Source organism: Fragaria vesca, linkage group LG2 (assembly GCF_000184155.1).
Source record: "Fragaria vesca subsp. vesca linkage group LG2, FraVesHawaii_1.0, whole genome shotgun sequence".
NCBI lineage: Eukaryota > Viridiplantae > Streptophyta > Magnoliopsida > Rosales > Rosaceae > Fragaria > Fragaria vesca.
The window spans coordinates 2,063,792-2,079,861 of NC_020492.1; the positions used below are offsets into that span (position 1 = coordinate 2,063,792).

The 16,070-nt window shown below is 38.9% G+C and overlaps 1 protein-coding gene across 1 annotated transcript; it reads left to right on the plus strand.

Moving 5' to 3' along the window:
• Positions 1 to 11,267: 11,267 nt before the first annotated feature.
• On the plus strand, positions 11,268 to 13,983 carry LOC101310194. Its single transcript, XM_004292011.1, has 3 exons — positions 11,268 to 11,442; positions 11,538 to 13,774; positions 13,906 to 13,983. The coding sequence occupies exons 1-3, from the start codon at positions 11,268 to 11,270 to the stop codon at positions 13,981 to 13,983; spliced, it is 2,490 nt and encodes an 829-aa protein (XP_004292059.1).
• Positions 13,984 to 16,070: the final 2,087 nt, after the last annotated feature.

Consider the following 16,070-nt stretch of genomic DNA (forward strand, 5'->3'; position numbering starts at 1 on the left):
AGAGAGAGAGAGAGCAGAAGTACATTAGCATGTATAAGCTAGTAGCAATTATGGATGCTAAAAAAACCTTTGTAAGTAGCAAATACTGATGACGCTTCTTTCATCGCAACTGATGAGGCTCTCCCATACCTAGTCAATGATGTTTTGGGAGATATTATTGAGAGAATGTGAGATAGCAAATAGAATCGAGAACCTCATCTTATTCATTGATATAAGCCTTTTATATAGAGAATTACATACTAGGTTGAACACAAGTATTTTCCACCAAGTATTAATGTATCACATCCCTAATATGTGAGTTGATTACAGACAAGTGAGTTCCAAAACAAAATACTTGATCCAATATGTCAGGACCTACCCTGAATTTCACCCTGAAATCCGAAGTAAATCCTGCGGGAACCACCTCCAAAGAAAGTTTACAGAAAATTCGGCATAACTTCCCTTGAAAATGGACAACCCTTCCTAATAATACCTGCCAACACTTCTAAAAAATCCAAATCCAACCTTAAACTCATGGAGCCTTCGTGCTCCCCCAAATCACAACATCTCCCAAATTATATATATACTAACTTGAAAAAGAAAAACTCTATTTGAGAGGGAATGAACTAGAAATATAAGAATGAGCAGAAGCTATACTATTGACTATGCATTTTCTCTATGTACGCCCGACCTCAACTATGCTAATCTATATAATGGGATGCTAACCTGCATAATGGGTATTTTTAAAACGAAGGGCCCAGGAAAAAACATTTGAAAATGTTAGAGTGAGTGGACAAAAATGAATTTACTAAAAATATTTATGCTTTCCCAATTTAAAATTTCCATAGAAATTATGCTGCATGCGACTGCTCAAAGCTTTCTACTTACAAACTGGTAATAGATGACTAGCTCCGGCCAGTCTCCAAAACTTAATAAAATACATCCTCTTAAGCTAAACTATATATATATATATGTATGTATTTATACTCGTCATACTCCTTGTATGATTTCTTATGAAGAATAAGAAAAATAGAAATTCATAACGCTTGCGTCTAACGCTCACGTCACACCATAATGAAATTTTACCTCGTTATGGCCGAAAAACACGAGTGTATATATATACGTGCATATTCCCTATATAAATTACTAAATTTATATAGGGCTACGACGATTGCATCCAACGCTCACGTCACGTCACACCATAATGGAATTTTACCTCATTATGACGGAAAAACATGTATAGCTAGCTAGCATTTATTTATATACATACTATCCTCATAATCATCCATATACATATCTACTGAAAATCTCATTTTTGGTAACTCTCCAAAATAAAAGAAATCGTCAAATTAAAATGACGTCAAATGCTCCAACAAAAGAAATTGTTCAACAATAAACCATTTGCATGCATATTATTTAAAATAAAAGTCCACTCCAACTTTAGGCATAAGCCCGACGAAATCTAATTCGTCACTCAAGTGAGGTCTCCTCGAATCTTGGCACAATAATCATGCTTAGGACCAAACTTCAATTTCAGAAATAAATACTACTTAAATATAAAATCCAAAACTTTTCCGCCTAACCCACTACCTTTTCTAGGGTTAAGCTTATAGGATTCACGCCAAATTCCAACCACAGCCTTATTTCCTTTATTTCAACATTCTAAAACAATAATAAGGTAAATCCAACGGTCAGATTCTACCCCATTAACCGCCAAATTCACCAATCTTTCAAAAATCTCAAACCTATCCAAAACTCCTCCAAAAATTCCACACTTCACATCATTAAACTCCTCTTAATATTATACATTTAAAACCATAAAAATCCCCCTAACAGTAGCGGCGCCGCCGTCTGCTCCGCCGGCAACGGCTGCCGACGACCCCAATGCCTACCAAAATTTAACAGCATCTTCCTCTCAACCCCCTCTACAACTTTCCTAACTAGTACAAACACAAATTCCAAGCCTAGATAGGGTAATCGAACAAAAAATCAAATGAGCCCTAGAATTTCCAACACCAAAATCTCCTTACCTAAACCAAGGGGGAGGGAAACCTTTGGAAGGATTGATGCATGGAAGGAGAGTTTCCAAACGAGCCAAGAATCGTCGGCTATGGCGGTCGGAGGAGAGAGTTCCGGCGAGAAGACCACCAGGTTTCCAAAGAGGACTTCCTCCGCTTGGTGGTGTTGCAGCGCCGCTCACCAGCCCAGGAAGACTGCAGAGAGGGCGACGGACTGAGCTGGACTAGTGCGGCGTCTCCTCTTGGCCGGACGACGGCGATGGGAGCTCGAGGGTTTCCGGCAGTGCGAGAGGGAGAGGGAGAGTCCGGGAAAGAAGAGAAGGAAGAGAAAAGAGAAATGGTTTGGGCCTCCCCAAACCGGTCCAACACTTAATACCCACACTAAACAATAAACCCAACTCCAAAAATAATACCACGAAATAATATCCCAATAGAAATTACCTTTTACTAGCTAAAATTTACCATTTTTACCGTCGTCACACTTTTCTCCAACGAATAATTCCTCCGAAATAAACGTCCCCCAAAACCCCTCTAGGGACCAATTAAACCATAACTCATTGACGAAGACGGTAAAATTCTTATTAATACCAAGCTAGTAAATAAGGTAAAAATTTAAGGGTTGGGATGTGACACAATATCTTTGCTAGTTTTCTGAATTATAAGCATCATGTTCTCAAATTATCTAACACGCAAATAAGAGGATTGGACTGGTGATCGAAGATCTTATGTTACTGCTTCATACATGGCAATCTCATGGGCTTAAGCGCTGAACCACACCAACTAATTGCAGAGGTTTTTGTGAGGCGCGGCATTATCATGACAATCTTTTGCCACCATTGCAGAGGTTTTGTGAGGCTGACAGGACCCACCCCGAAATTCATCCTGAAATCCGAGGTAAATCCTGCGGGGTTCACCTTCAAGAAAAATTTACTGAAAATTCGGCATAACCTTCCTTAAAAATGGACGACCCTTACCTGAAAAATCTAACTTAACACTTCTATAACCAAACATCTATCCTCAACACCTGGAGCCTTCCTGCTCCCCAAGTCCAACACATCTCCCAATATAACAATTACTCAACTAAACTAAACCCACAACCAACAAGAACCAACATTAATTCACTAACTGATTATCAGAGGATTCAGAGCATATCTAGAGTTAAATGAAAAACAATGAATAAAGAATAAGCGGAAGCAGCCTCTGACTATGCCTCGACTCCATGTACGCCCGACCTCACTTAGACTGAGCTTGCAATCTGGGCATTTAAAACCAAAGGGCCCAGGGGAAAGTAATTTAAAAAAGTTAGAGTGAGTGGACGAAAATAAACATAGGATAAGAAACCAAAACTTAAATACTTTTCCACTTTCCAATATGCAATAAATCTGTTGCATGCAAATGTTGACAAATCTTTCATAAAGAAAATCCCAAGAAAACGGATTAGCCCCGCTAGTCAAATTAATGACAGAGATAAATAATAACCTTCATAGAAGAAGGTACCCAAACAAGGGACTAGCCCCGCTAGTCAAAACGACAACAAAGATTCATAAAGACTTCCGTCAAAAGGAATAACAAAAAGATGGACTAGCCCCGCTAGTCAAGTCAACAACAATAAATAAGAAACAGATATAACCATATAAGTGAGCCTCCCAGACTCGGTTGCCTCCCAGGCAATAGTACTCTCATACTCCCTACACCTTCATGTTATTATAACAGAGAGGATGTAGGGCTTGTGTGATGTTGTCGACTACATCACATCACCCGAATGCGGAAATGGCTTGAGTAACCCCACTTAAAACGTGGAAGCCACATCGCCTCGAAAGGCGGAACAACATGCTAGCATTAGTAATATATTATCCGACAAGTATGACATAAATAAAGAAACATATATCCATGTGAGTTTCCCCGAAACTCATAATTAAAGCATAAGTATGATTCTCAACCGTACTTAAAGAATTCAAAGAGTAAAGAAATTAATTAAATTCAACGACGTGTCCCACACGTTAAAATGCTTAATAAAATAAATAACTCATATCATTACCATGTTTCATAAATTAGACAATACTCAAATCTTTAAAGAAATCTCAAATCCGGAGATCAAAAGAATATCATAATTCAAATACCAAAACTCTTACCCAAGCTCAAATCCATAAGTTCATTATCGAAAACATAACCATTCTGTCAATCTCCATTAAATTCCATAACCAATTCAAAAGCTGAAATTATAATTTAAGCTTGGAAAATATAATAGGCAACTTATAAAATCATGCATACATATTAATTAAAAACCAAAATGTCCACTCACTGATTTAGGCCTAAGCCTGACGAATTCCGAATCACTACTCAAGCGAGGTTCCCTTCGTATCCTGGCACAATAAATATGCTTAGGACCAAACTTAAATTCTGGAAAATTAAACATTTGAAAATAAACACCCAAATCTCTTCCGCTTAACCCACTACTCTAACTAGGGTTAAGCTCACCGGATTTCCACCAAACTCCACCATAACCTTAATTCCTTAATTCTAACATTTTAGAATAAATATCAAGGAAATTCAACGGCCGGATTTATCCTAACAACCGCCATTCTCTCCAATCTCCGAAAAATTCCAAACCTAACCAAAACTCATCCAAAAATTTCAAACTATACTTCAATAAACTCCTCTTATTAAAACCATCTCAAAAACAGGAAAAACTGCCCTTAAGGGGCGGCGGCACCGGCTGCTCCGCCGGAGGCGCCGGCCGGCAGCAGTATTCCGGCAAGGACTAAAGCTTCTCAAATTTTAGCAGAATAATTCTCTCATCATGCACAACAACTTTCATAACTAACACTTGATCCAATTCTAAGGCTAACTAGGGTAATCGAACTAAAACATCCAAAAAATCCCCAAATTCAAACCCTAGACCGAAAATCCTCCTACACACTTCGAATTTGATAGTTACCTTCTAGGGGATTGATGCACCAAGAAAGGCCGTCAAGCTGAGCCAAACGTCTCTAGCTATAGTGGCTGGAGGAGGGAGATTCCGGCAGAAACTCCCCCCGCTGCCCAATCGGCTTCTAGTCGGGTTTTCTCCTTCACGGCGGCAAGGCACGGCCATCCACCTGCCCAGAATTACAGTAGAGCTGACGCTGAGTCGAACAGGACCAGCGCGACGATCTGTGGCGGCCGGACGGCAGCGGACGGAGGCCGGGAATCCAGCGGGTCGGGAGAGACGCGGGAGAGAGGAGAGAGAGAAACAGAGGCAGAGAAGGAAATGGGCTTCTCTCACACCCGGTCCAACTTAACCCAACAAAATAAAGCCTACAAAAATTTACCCCCTTTTTACCATCCAAAGTAACTTTGGTTATTAGACCATAACTTCTTCATACGAACTCTGTTTTAAACGTGCCGCGTGTCCACGAACTACGTTTAACATCCTCTACGACTTTCATGAAGAAAGTTTTTCCAAATTCCAAACTGAAGAAAAAGTCAACTTTTAGAGTCTTAAATAGTAAACGGCTACTTAAAACGGTAAAAGATCAAAGTAACCTAAAAGTAAATAACCGTAAATTGACTTAAGAACCGGGATGTGACAGAGGCATTGCAAGTCAATCACAGAATGTAAGATGTAAAACGCTGTTAAATTAAAGGTCAGGGCTGATGAAAGTTTGAAACATAAGTAGGAGTAAGATTGGTGTCTCAGATTTGCGTATGATGTATAACTTAACAGAGAATGCTATGCCACACATATTATCGGTCACCTATCTATGAATGTCAACACAAACGCCTTTCAGTCAAGTCATTAGAGAGAGAGAAAAGACATGACCAATATGACACATCTCTCATCACACTGCTTTGTACTAATTTATACACATGTAATATGATAATGGAGGTATCTAAAATGAAACAAAGGATGTGAGCTGCAATAGGAAGTACAAAGGTCCAAAGGATGTGGCAAGGATGGAGAGAAGAGAGGCGAAGAGGAAGATCAATAAGGATAAAGAAAATGCCATCAAGAATCAAAAGAAGAATCAAAATAAGGCTCAAAAATCCAAGAAAAAGGGTCTCTCCCAAAGCCAGAAAGTTCTTCTCCTAGTCGTGTTTGTCTTTCTGGGTCCACTCATGCTTCCCATGGGGATTGGTGCAGCTTCTCTGGTGATAGCAATCTTGAAATGATTTGAGGAAAATGGAGGATCTGGTGTACATAAGTAGGTGTTTTTTTCTTTTCTTTTCAGATTCTTAAGATTTAGGGGTTGGGACGTTCTTGGTGGGTGGTCTATGGAATCCTTCAGATTCTTTAGTCTCTTATGGAATCTAGGTTAGGTTTCTGGGTGGACTATTCTATGTCCTTGCTTTCATATTCAAGTGTAGAAATTCTAATTCAACTACTGCATAAGCTCCTTTATCCTTTGGGTTTTAAGTGATGTCAAAAGTTGGGGCTGCGGCTTCTAGATAGACTTAGTTTTAATGTAAAAGATTCTAATTTGTACACTAGTTCCTGGTTCTGTTATGTAAAGTTCACCAGAAGGTTAATGAGAAACTATTTTTCTTTGTTGCTCTTGAACTTCAAACAATATTGAACTAATAATTTCATCTTAGTACAAAACTGCAAAGGAGATAAATAGAATAGTTAAACAAGAGAAACAAAAAAAAAACAAAAAAAACTGGTTCAATTCTTCCATTCTCTTTTTGAGTTTTTCTAGAATTCTCCAGTAACGTGTTCGATCGCTGTTTCGATGTTATGACAATAAAGAAAAGGATTGATATCACACCAAACTGAAACAGCAGTGTAATCTAGGAAGGTTTCGAAGCTCTTCTTCAGGGTCACCACAACTAGTCAACTACTGAAACTACCTCAATGAATGTTGTCTCCTTTATTGTGGTATTATTCCTTGTAGCCCCTTCCTCGAGCATCTCATGCAATGCCTCCAATGCTTTTAGCATGCCCTCAATGTTACGTTCATCAAAACACAGATGATTGGCTTCTTTCAGAGCCTCCTGGCACATTTCATGCTAGAGTATCTAGACCCGGATCAATTCCATTGAAACTAGTTGTGCTTGTAGATACGAAACTATATGTAAGACCTTAGATTTATATTTTACGTCGAGGGAAAAGAATCAAACACTATGCTGATTTTAACAGAAATATAATTTTTTTCATCTGATCCACAAGTACACCACTATGTTGTCGGACCCTGTCAACCACTTCTTGAGCAGTTAGCAGATGCACCAATGTCATGACTTTCCACTCCACTTTCGTGCTCATCAGCTCATGCAAATGCTCGTTTGGACTTGTCTATATATTGTATTTTACTTTCATTATGGTTCCATGACTCTCTCCTATTTATTCCTAAATGCGAACAGATTTGTTCATTAACCTACTAGATGTCAACTTCACATTGTTTTGTACTAATTTATACACATGTTATATGATATTGGAGGAAACTAAAATTAAACAAAATGAAAAGACATTTTAGGTTATTTTGAGGAGTGTAAATTTCACTCTCTTTCTATTTTTGCTAGCGGAATATATAAGTGAATATGTTGTAGTTTCCATTGACAAGCGCTTGTTGGAATATATATGTGAATGTGTCCTAGTTTCCATTGACAAGTGTCTGCCAACAACACAACACATTTCTTTAAATCAAACACAAAGTACAATTTCTGCATAAGTAAATAACTCTAATTATGTTCATGCATGCCATGCTCACACATAGTTATCTCATCACTAAATGAAAGTCATTCTCACAAATGGTTATCTCACTAAATGAAAGTCACAGAACATATGCAATATGCATCTCGATTCATGATACACGCATTTTATGCTATATTCTTAATGTATTTCCGACCCTATTTAGTTTCGTTATTTCCTTCATAATACCATTTCTAGCTTGTTTTTGTGTTGTAGGTCAAAAGAGGCAGGTTTGCACAAAAGAAGGCTAAAACGCAAGAATTGAGGGAAATCCTAATCAAAGGAGGATTCCTGGTGCAACAAGGAGTCTCATTAAGTCGCAAAATCTGAGGATAAGTCATTTAAGAAACTTTCCTGTTTTGAAAAGGGAAACTTGCTTATTTCATTTTAAGAAACTTTCTTATTTTGATTTAGAAAACTTACTACTTTTGAATCTCTCCTATTTTGACTTTCCTAAAATATTTAGGAAACTTTCTTTCCTTATAAGACAGGGAATCCATTTGAAGTCAGGAAACCTAATCCAACTCGGAATAGGAATCTGTGAACATGTATAAAAGGAGGAGGACGAATTCTGCAGTAATCAAAAGATTTATGTGTTAATATAAATCAGAAATTAAAGGATTCTTTTCTTAATTTCGTCATTTAAATTCTGTCCATTCTACCTTATTTATCTAACTTTATTTCCCTTGCAGGAACCCTAATTGCGCACAAATAAAAGAAGGGAATTTTTGTCAAAAGCCTGATTGATAGCAGAAGAGGGAAAGTTCTTAATCACTGGGATTTCCTATGGAGAACAAGGAGTGTATCTGGTCTGTATTCAAGCCTCATGCAGAAAATTATTGTGCAAGACATTCCAGAGATTTCTGGGGAAGATTTTGTGCAATATTCATCACCGTTGGATCAGAAGTCAATCAAGGGCTAGGAGCACAGCTAGGGTTCGGCCAAGACAATATAAAAGGGAGCAAGGTAGCAACGTTTTCATCATCACTTCCTATGCTCTAGATATTCAGAAACGTTCTCTTAGTTTCTCTCATTGTCGTGAGTCCCTAGAAGAAGAAGAAGAGAAGCCCTTGCTGCCTCGGACGTTCCAGGGAGTACTGAAGCCCTAGCACAGCCTTGCACGACCTCAAGTTCTTGATCGGCCAATCAGTCCATTGAAAAGTGTAAATCTATGTCTAGTATTTTCTTGCCATCTTCTTCTGTTTTTCGTTTTCGTTTAAGAACCATGTGTTTTATTTTCCGAATTGGATGGAATCTTTGTTGAGAACTAAGTGATTTTCAGATAATAATAGTTATGATTTCATTGTTCTAATGATGTTATGCGATTGAATCAGTTGCCTTAGAAATTCGTTGAAAGCATGTTTGTGTTTGATATACCTATGTTAGAATGCATGCTAACTAATGCTATGATCTATGCTAAGCCTCGTAGGTAAGTATAGATCACCAGTAGTGGAGGCCATATCCTGTATGGTTGGGAACATGTTTTGCATGTGAATGGTTAAGCGTCGTACGTAAACTCTTTGCATGTTAGGGTTCGTTCTTTTACTTAATGATTTGCATGCTTGTAGACAGATACTTATAGTATTGATAGCAGCAGCATGTAAAATGTTCTAAGTTCAGACGTTCTAGTTTGGATGACTATTTAGAAGAACCGATTAAATGCATGACCTCGTAGGCTTGTATTTAGAACCCTTCTGTGTTTCTCTTTGGTGATAACTCAATTGTGTGATTAAAGTTCATTGGATTCTAATTATGTTTTCTGGAATCTGATTTCGAAAGTGTGGAAGTTGATCACTTGTAAATAGTAGTTTAGTTCTTTTCTTTACTGTTTTCGTAGGAATGTTAGAACAAACTCTCAAAATCCCCTTGATATCCTGTAAATGTAATTGTTGTTTATATTCTGTCTAATCTGTTTAGTTTTGTAACGCATGAGCACCCTAAAGTCCCTGGATCGATCGAACCTTATTTACCAATACTACAATTGTCAAAACAGGGTTTATAATTGTCTCACGCCCGGAAACGAGCACGTCAATTCAAGGCAGTTGTCTTCATGCTACTCCCATAACTTTGTTGTGTACTATAATCAAGCCACAATAAGCTCCTCATTCTTCTTCTTTTGAAACTAAGTCAGACCTTTGAAATTTCTTTTAAAGTAATGTTAACTATAATCCAAATACAAGTTTGTCAGTTGTTTCAAGCTGGTGTTAGGTCTTTGAATTTTTTTTTAAAGGAACCATATGAGCATGTGAAAAGAATTTAGTTGTTCCATAAGAACCATTCTCACGCTTGGTCCTCTTTTGCATGTTCAATGACGACATCGTTATGGTGTGTCGTCAGACCGAGCATGAATACTGAGATGAAAACGACTAGGCGCGTGCGGCACGTATGTTCAGTGGCGTAGCCAGAAATGTTACTTAGAAGGGTCAAAATTTATTACCTAATAAATCAAATTCATTTTCAATCACTCTCTAGCTAGCACGATAATCTTCTTAAATAAACTTTGAAATTTCGTGCACGATAAATATTGAGAAAAATGTGTTGCATTTTCTTTTTTTAGAGATAGTGTCAATGTATGGTAAACATTAATGTGTTGCTTCTATTTAGCTTATTTGTAATGGAAAAAAAATCGTAAATGGAATTCAAAGCATTAAAGTACACATTAGTAAGGTAAAAAACCATTCACACGATTTGTATTAATTAGACTAAGTATTTTAATAGTATAAATTTTTAGTTCATTCTATTGGTGTTGAAGAATATTTAAGATTAATTAAAGATTTCTCAAAAAGAAATGTCAATTTATTTTTGTTCATTAAGGCTAATTAAGCTTTTTCAAAAGTTGAGAGGGTTCAATTGAACCCTTTGACCCCTAGCTAGCTACGCCACTGCGTATGTTCCCCTAAATGTACAAGTGTTCTTAAGTTATAAGTTTCACGTTTTAAATTTATTAATCAACTGTTTCATATGTGAACACTTGATTACATCTTATACCCCAACTATTACGCGAGTCTGCTTTCTAGTTTACACCAAATGTCTGGTAACTTGAGCATTCTTTTTTCAAATGACCAAAATAAAGAAAAAATACTAATGGATGAAATTACACGTCCAAAATTCATACATTCAAATTTCGTCAAGATAGACTTTATTTACGAATTCACAAACCCTACACATATCCTTTCTTTCTTTTTGCTCCTCCTCTTCCATCTTTCGTCACTCTTAGATTCTTTATGGCTCATTGATACAAGGATATACATAAAATCCTCAATTCATTTGTTACCCTACAAATCCTGGATATTAAAAACCATTAATTACTAATATCAAGTCAAACACCAACCCAAACCATATCAAACCAGATTACTAATCAAAAAAAAAAAAAAAAAAAAATTACTCAACGGCTACTTCAAAGATCCTTCTTACCCCTTTTCACCCTTTTGACTATTCAATTCCATTCCTCCCAACGGTCCCCAAAACCCTTCACCTTTTCAAATTTCAAAAACCCCCAAAATCCTTCCTTTAAGTCTTTCAATTCTAGCCGTTACCAAATCACATTTCATTTCAATTCGATCTCTTTCCCAATCTGAGAAGCGAATCCCTAATTTCTCATCATGGCCGTGCCGTCGAACAAGTCCCCAATCGCGACCCGACCCGCCCCGAATTCCCGAAACTCTGAAATCGCCGACCCCCTCCGGCGAAGCTTCACCGGAAACCCGTTCGCCAAGCCTTCGATCGTCGCCGGTTCAAGAACCCCCAACCCCAATTCTCCTGCCACCACTCCTTCAGGTACGATCTTTATCAATTCGTCTGAGATTTTCAAGAAAGTTGCGATCTTTATCAATTCTAGGGTTTCTGATTTTTTAGGGTTTTATGTGTTGCAGAGACGACTCCGCGGCGGAGCTCTATGGGGAGAGAGACGGTGGTGACTTTCCGTGATTCGGAGGACAAAGAAAACGGGAAAGATTCCGGGAGTTGGAAACAGATCCGGGTCCGGTCGCCGGCGGCGAAGAATTTCATGTCGCCGACGATCTCCGCCGCTTCCAAGATCAACGCTTCTCCGAGGAAGAAGATCTTGTCCGAGAGAAACGAGCCGGGTCGGACCTCTTCAGTGTCCGAGTTCAAAGTCAAAAGCGTGTCCTTTGCTCTGGCGCCTATGGAGGATTCCGATCACCACAGGGAGGTGGCCCCCACAACAACCCCTGAAATGGTTTCGAAGCCTCCGAAACCCGAAATCGGTGTTGAAGCGATGGTGCCTCCGGAATGCCCTGAACCTGTTTGTGAAAAAGCCTCTGACTGTGTGAATCTTGATCCAAGTTTCGAGATTAGTCCTCCTCCTCCAGCGGCGGGGGAGGCTTCGTTTCTGGTGTCTTCGGGTGGTCGGGTCATAGCGCCGCTGGATGCAGACCCGTCTGCTCCTCCTCCATATGATCCCAAGACCAATTACCTTTCTCCCAGGCCTCAGTTTCTTCATTACAGGCCAAACCCAAGAGTTGAGTATTTTCTGAATAAGGATGGCGAGGGCAAGAGGCTTGAGGAGAGCTTCATTTCCGAAAGCTTTTCGGAGAGTGAGGAAACTCAGTCGGATCATTCTCCAGGGGAAGTTGAAGATGTTACCTCCCCTGTTGAAGTGGTTAAGGAGGAGGAAGAAGAAAAAGAAGTAATGGAGGATGAGGAGGTACCTGTGTCGGAACCAATGCCCATCATCGGCAGCCCCATCACTAAGTCTATCCTAAAGGAGGTGATCAAAGAGTCCAGCAAGCCACGCTTCTCGTGGAGATCAAAGTTCACTGCTTTGATAATGGTTTTGGCAGTTGCTCTTTTCTCTGTTTTGGCTATCAATTCGCCGCTCACTGATGGTTTGGTGTTTAAAGACATGAGCTTCTTGAAAGAATACAAGCAATTTGAGATGACTGAACTGGCTAGAGCAAGCTTCGATGGGTTAGCCAGAAATGTTCCGGTTTGGTCTGAACTGGCTAGAGCAAGTTTTGATGGGTTTGCTAGGAATGTTCAGGTTTGGTCTGCAAGCTCTATGTCTTTCATAAATGAGTTCATTTCCAATATCAGAGGTACCAAGAATGTGGGTCCATTGCAGTTTTATAACCTCACCTTGATGGAAAATGGTCGAGTTAATGAGTGTTCTGTGTTTGATCAATATGACAAAGAAATGGAGGAAATGGGTGAGTTTGATGTATTTGAAAAGGCAATTGGAAGTGCGTTTGAGGTTGAAGCTTCAGTACAGAACAGTCTGCAAGAGATTGGAGCAGCTGCATATGAAGAACCAATTGATCAGGAGGCCAGTCTGGCAGGGATTGGAGCAGCTGAATATGGAAAACCAGTTGATCAGGAGGTTGAACAACCACACATTGAATGTTCGGAAGAGAACCAGCCAGAGATGGGTGCGGAGGCTGTGGACAAACATGTTGAGCAAGGGAATGAACAAGTTCAGAGCGCTGAAGCCTTAGAAAAAACGAGCCCTGCAGCTATTGGAGCAACTGAGAACCTTGTTGAAGTACATGCTGATCAGGAATTTGAGGAAATGGCTGCTGAATCAACCTACTTGGAAGAGGTGGTTTCACTGGAAAACAATTATTATGCCGATGGGGAAGTACTTCAGGCTACACAGGCTATAACTGAAGAAACTGTTGTTGCTGATTATGTACATTCCGAGCCAGAAAGAACTGCAAGCATTAAGGAGGAGATTGTAAGCTCAGAAGTATTGAATCTTACAGCTGAAGGAGCAGACAGTATGGTGTCCATGGTGAGTGTTCTAGGAATTGTTTTCTTGGTTCTGACGTCGGTCATCACAGCCATCATCTTTATGAAGTCACGAGTTCCTGCAAACTATGCTGCTGTTAAACCATTGGTGACCAAGGAATTGGCTGCAAATCCCATTGTTCCTGTTAGCACTGAGCACACCTACTGTCCTTCTGAAATGAGTAGCTTCCAGGCGAGTCCAGTGTACCGCTCAAAAGGACTAATGGCATCAGATGAAGTAGAAAGCCAGGAGAAAAGGGCCAGGAAGATCAATAAGAGAGACTCCTTGGCTTCAACTGACTCCTCAATGGGGTCACCATCTTATGGGAGCTTTACAACATACGAGAGAATTCCAGTCAAGAAGGTGACTATTTATTCATGATATTGTATTGTGCTTGAGTTGTTTCTTACTGTTTTCATGATCTGTGACTTGTATTTGTGCTTATGTTGTTTCTTATGCTGCTTTCATAATCTTTGATTTTGTGGGTTCTGCAGGGATATGGAGAAGAAAAGATTATAACTCCTGTTAGGCGCTCGAGCAGAATTATTAGGAAACAAGTTACTTCTCCTTGATGAATTAATGCAAGTCATCTATCTCTTTTATCCACTATTTAGTTTGACTGATTGTTGTAGTTTGATGACTTGTTAGGAGTTGAAAGGTTAGGAGTTTATTAGTACTGATTCAGTAGTTGATTGACATTGTAATCTCCTGCCATTTTCTAATGGTTCCTGTTAGTAATAATACTCTTGTTTCCTCTTGTGCCTCCACACTTGTCATATTGAACTTGCAAATATGATCCTTAATTAACATTGTATGCATTGAATTTGAATCTCATTGATGCAATGACAACCTTTAGAAGAACAAGGCTCTTGAACCTTGATGCTTGAAAATGAGGGAGATGATCACCATCTATTGTATGATTTGTTTGCATTTGAGTCTTAAGGTATGAGAAGTTGCAGCAGTGGGATGATGCTCTCAAGGCCTACACTGCAAAAGCATCTCAAGCATCGAGTCTACATCTTGTGTTGGATGCTACTTTAGGTTTGTGTTTACCATAGCTCCATCCCTTTGTGTGTGTGTGTGTTGACTACGATCTGTGTGTGCGATGACTATGATTGTGTGTTGACTATGATCTGTGTATGTGATGACTATGATCGTGTTGAAACGGTCAACTTCTATATTCAGTTGATTGTATCATGCTAAGGCAGCTTGGTGCAATTTTTGTGGTGTCTCTTACTAGTTTCTGCTTGAATACAATGTCACTGCTGCTGCCTTGTTGCCCATGATTGGTCATTGGTATGCTACTGACCTAGGCATCAAATCCAATTCCCGCATTGGTAGAAAACAACGATAAGAAAGCATTGCGCATTCTTGCAAGATTATGGGGTTCAGAGTGAGGTCAGTAAACTGAAGTAGCGGTTGACCTAATGTACTTCATTTCCCTTTTTCTGTACCCAGATAAGTACTTCTTTTCCAAAAACTATAGCTATATAACCCTTGTATGTAGTTACTCAATTTCCCCCCTTTCATTTAATGCCAGCTCTTCAGAACCCAAAAAGTCTTTGCTCTTTATCTTGGAAACGCAAACGTCTAGTTGAACTATTTGAGCTGCTTAATCAGGTTCTTAAAATCTTGGTTCAGGTTTCTTCTTGGGAATAGGGGAATGACAACAATAATGATGAAGGAGAGGATCAGTCAATGTGTTAAGCATTTGGAATTCGAAAGCAATTCTGCCCTATGAGTGAATGAGCTTATAAAGGCTTTATACTTTTATAGGGGATCAAAAGCTTTGTAAACAAAAAACTTCTAAACCGTTCAGTACATAGCTACTAGAGTGATAGAGAGTTCAAGTCGACTGTAGAATTGGTTGGTGAAGTCTCATAGATCAAGAATGGCTGCAAGAGCAATTGATTATCTTCCGCAAGCCAGAGGTATAGATTATCCTATGCTAACCGGCGTTTTTATTCTTGAACATTATAGTCTGGTTTGATGGTTAATGATCGAACACTTGAATCCATATAGATATATTGAAATACTTCATACCCATAAAGCTATATAGAAATACTTGGATTTTGATGGCGCCTGTTTTATTTACATCTTGATCATTTTTTTTTCTGTTTTGAGTTTTGGCTTTGGTCATTCATAGTTACCTGTTTCACTGGAAAGCCAAGGGAACGACGAGATAAAAGAGTATTGGCTTTGTATTTGGTTTCCTGGATTACATAAGACTTCATAAAAACTCATTAAAGCTTTGATTATTTTTCATTAAAAGGGTATAACATCATGAATAATTTTCATTGTTTTTCCAAAACCAAATAGAAATGGTTGCTTTATTTTGGTTGCTAGAAATGGTTGCTTTATTTGTCCAAGGGAATGGCAAGGAACCCAAAAGAGTGTTGCACATCTGTTTAGTTTTCTGAATCATGAAAAAGTCCCACCAAAACCGTATAGAGGAGTTATTTTTCTTGGAGTCAACAATGTTCATGATTTTCACAATCTTCTTGCTTAACCAAACCAAAATAGGTGCTTTGATTTGTTCAGATTATTTGGGGACATAATCTGTTTCTGTACAGTATGGATTTAGAGTGATTTCTATGATTGAGTTTCTGATGTTAGGTGAGACAGTTGTAGGAGGAGGTAAACCAAAGAAGAAAAGCAG

What these genes read in the sequence shown, in the direction of transcription:
- LOC101310194 (XM_004292011.1), top strand. Translation starts at nt 11,268, where the DNA reads ATGGCCGTGCCGTCGAACAAGTCCCCAATCGCGACCCGACCCGCCCCG. An exon ending in TCCTGCCACCACTCCTTCAG is followed by an intron (nt 11,443 to 11,537) that starts GTACGATCTTTA and finishes TATGTGTTGCAG; the next exon opens with AGACGACTCCGCGGCGGAGC. An exon ending in AGAGAATTCCAGTCAAGAAG is followed by an intron (nt 13,775 to 13,905) that starts GTGACTATTTAT and finishes TGGGTTCTGCAG; the next exon opens with GGATATGGAGAAGAAAAGAT.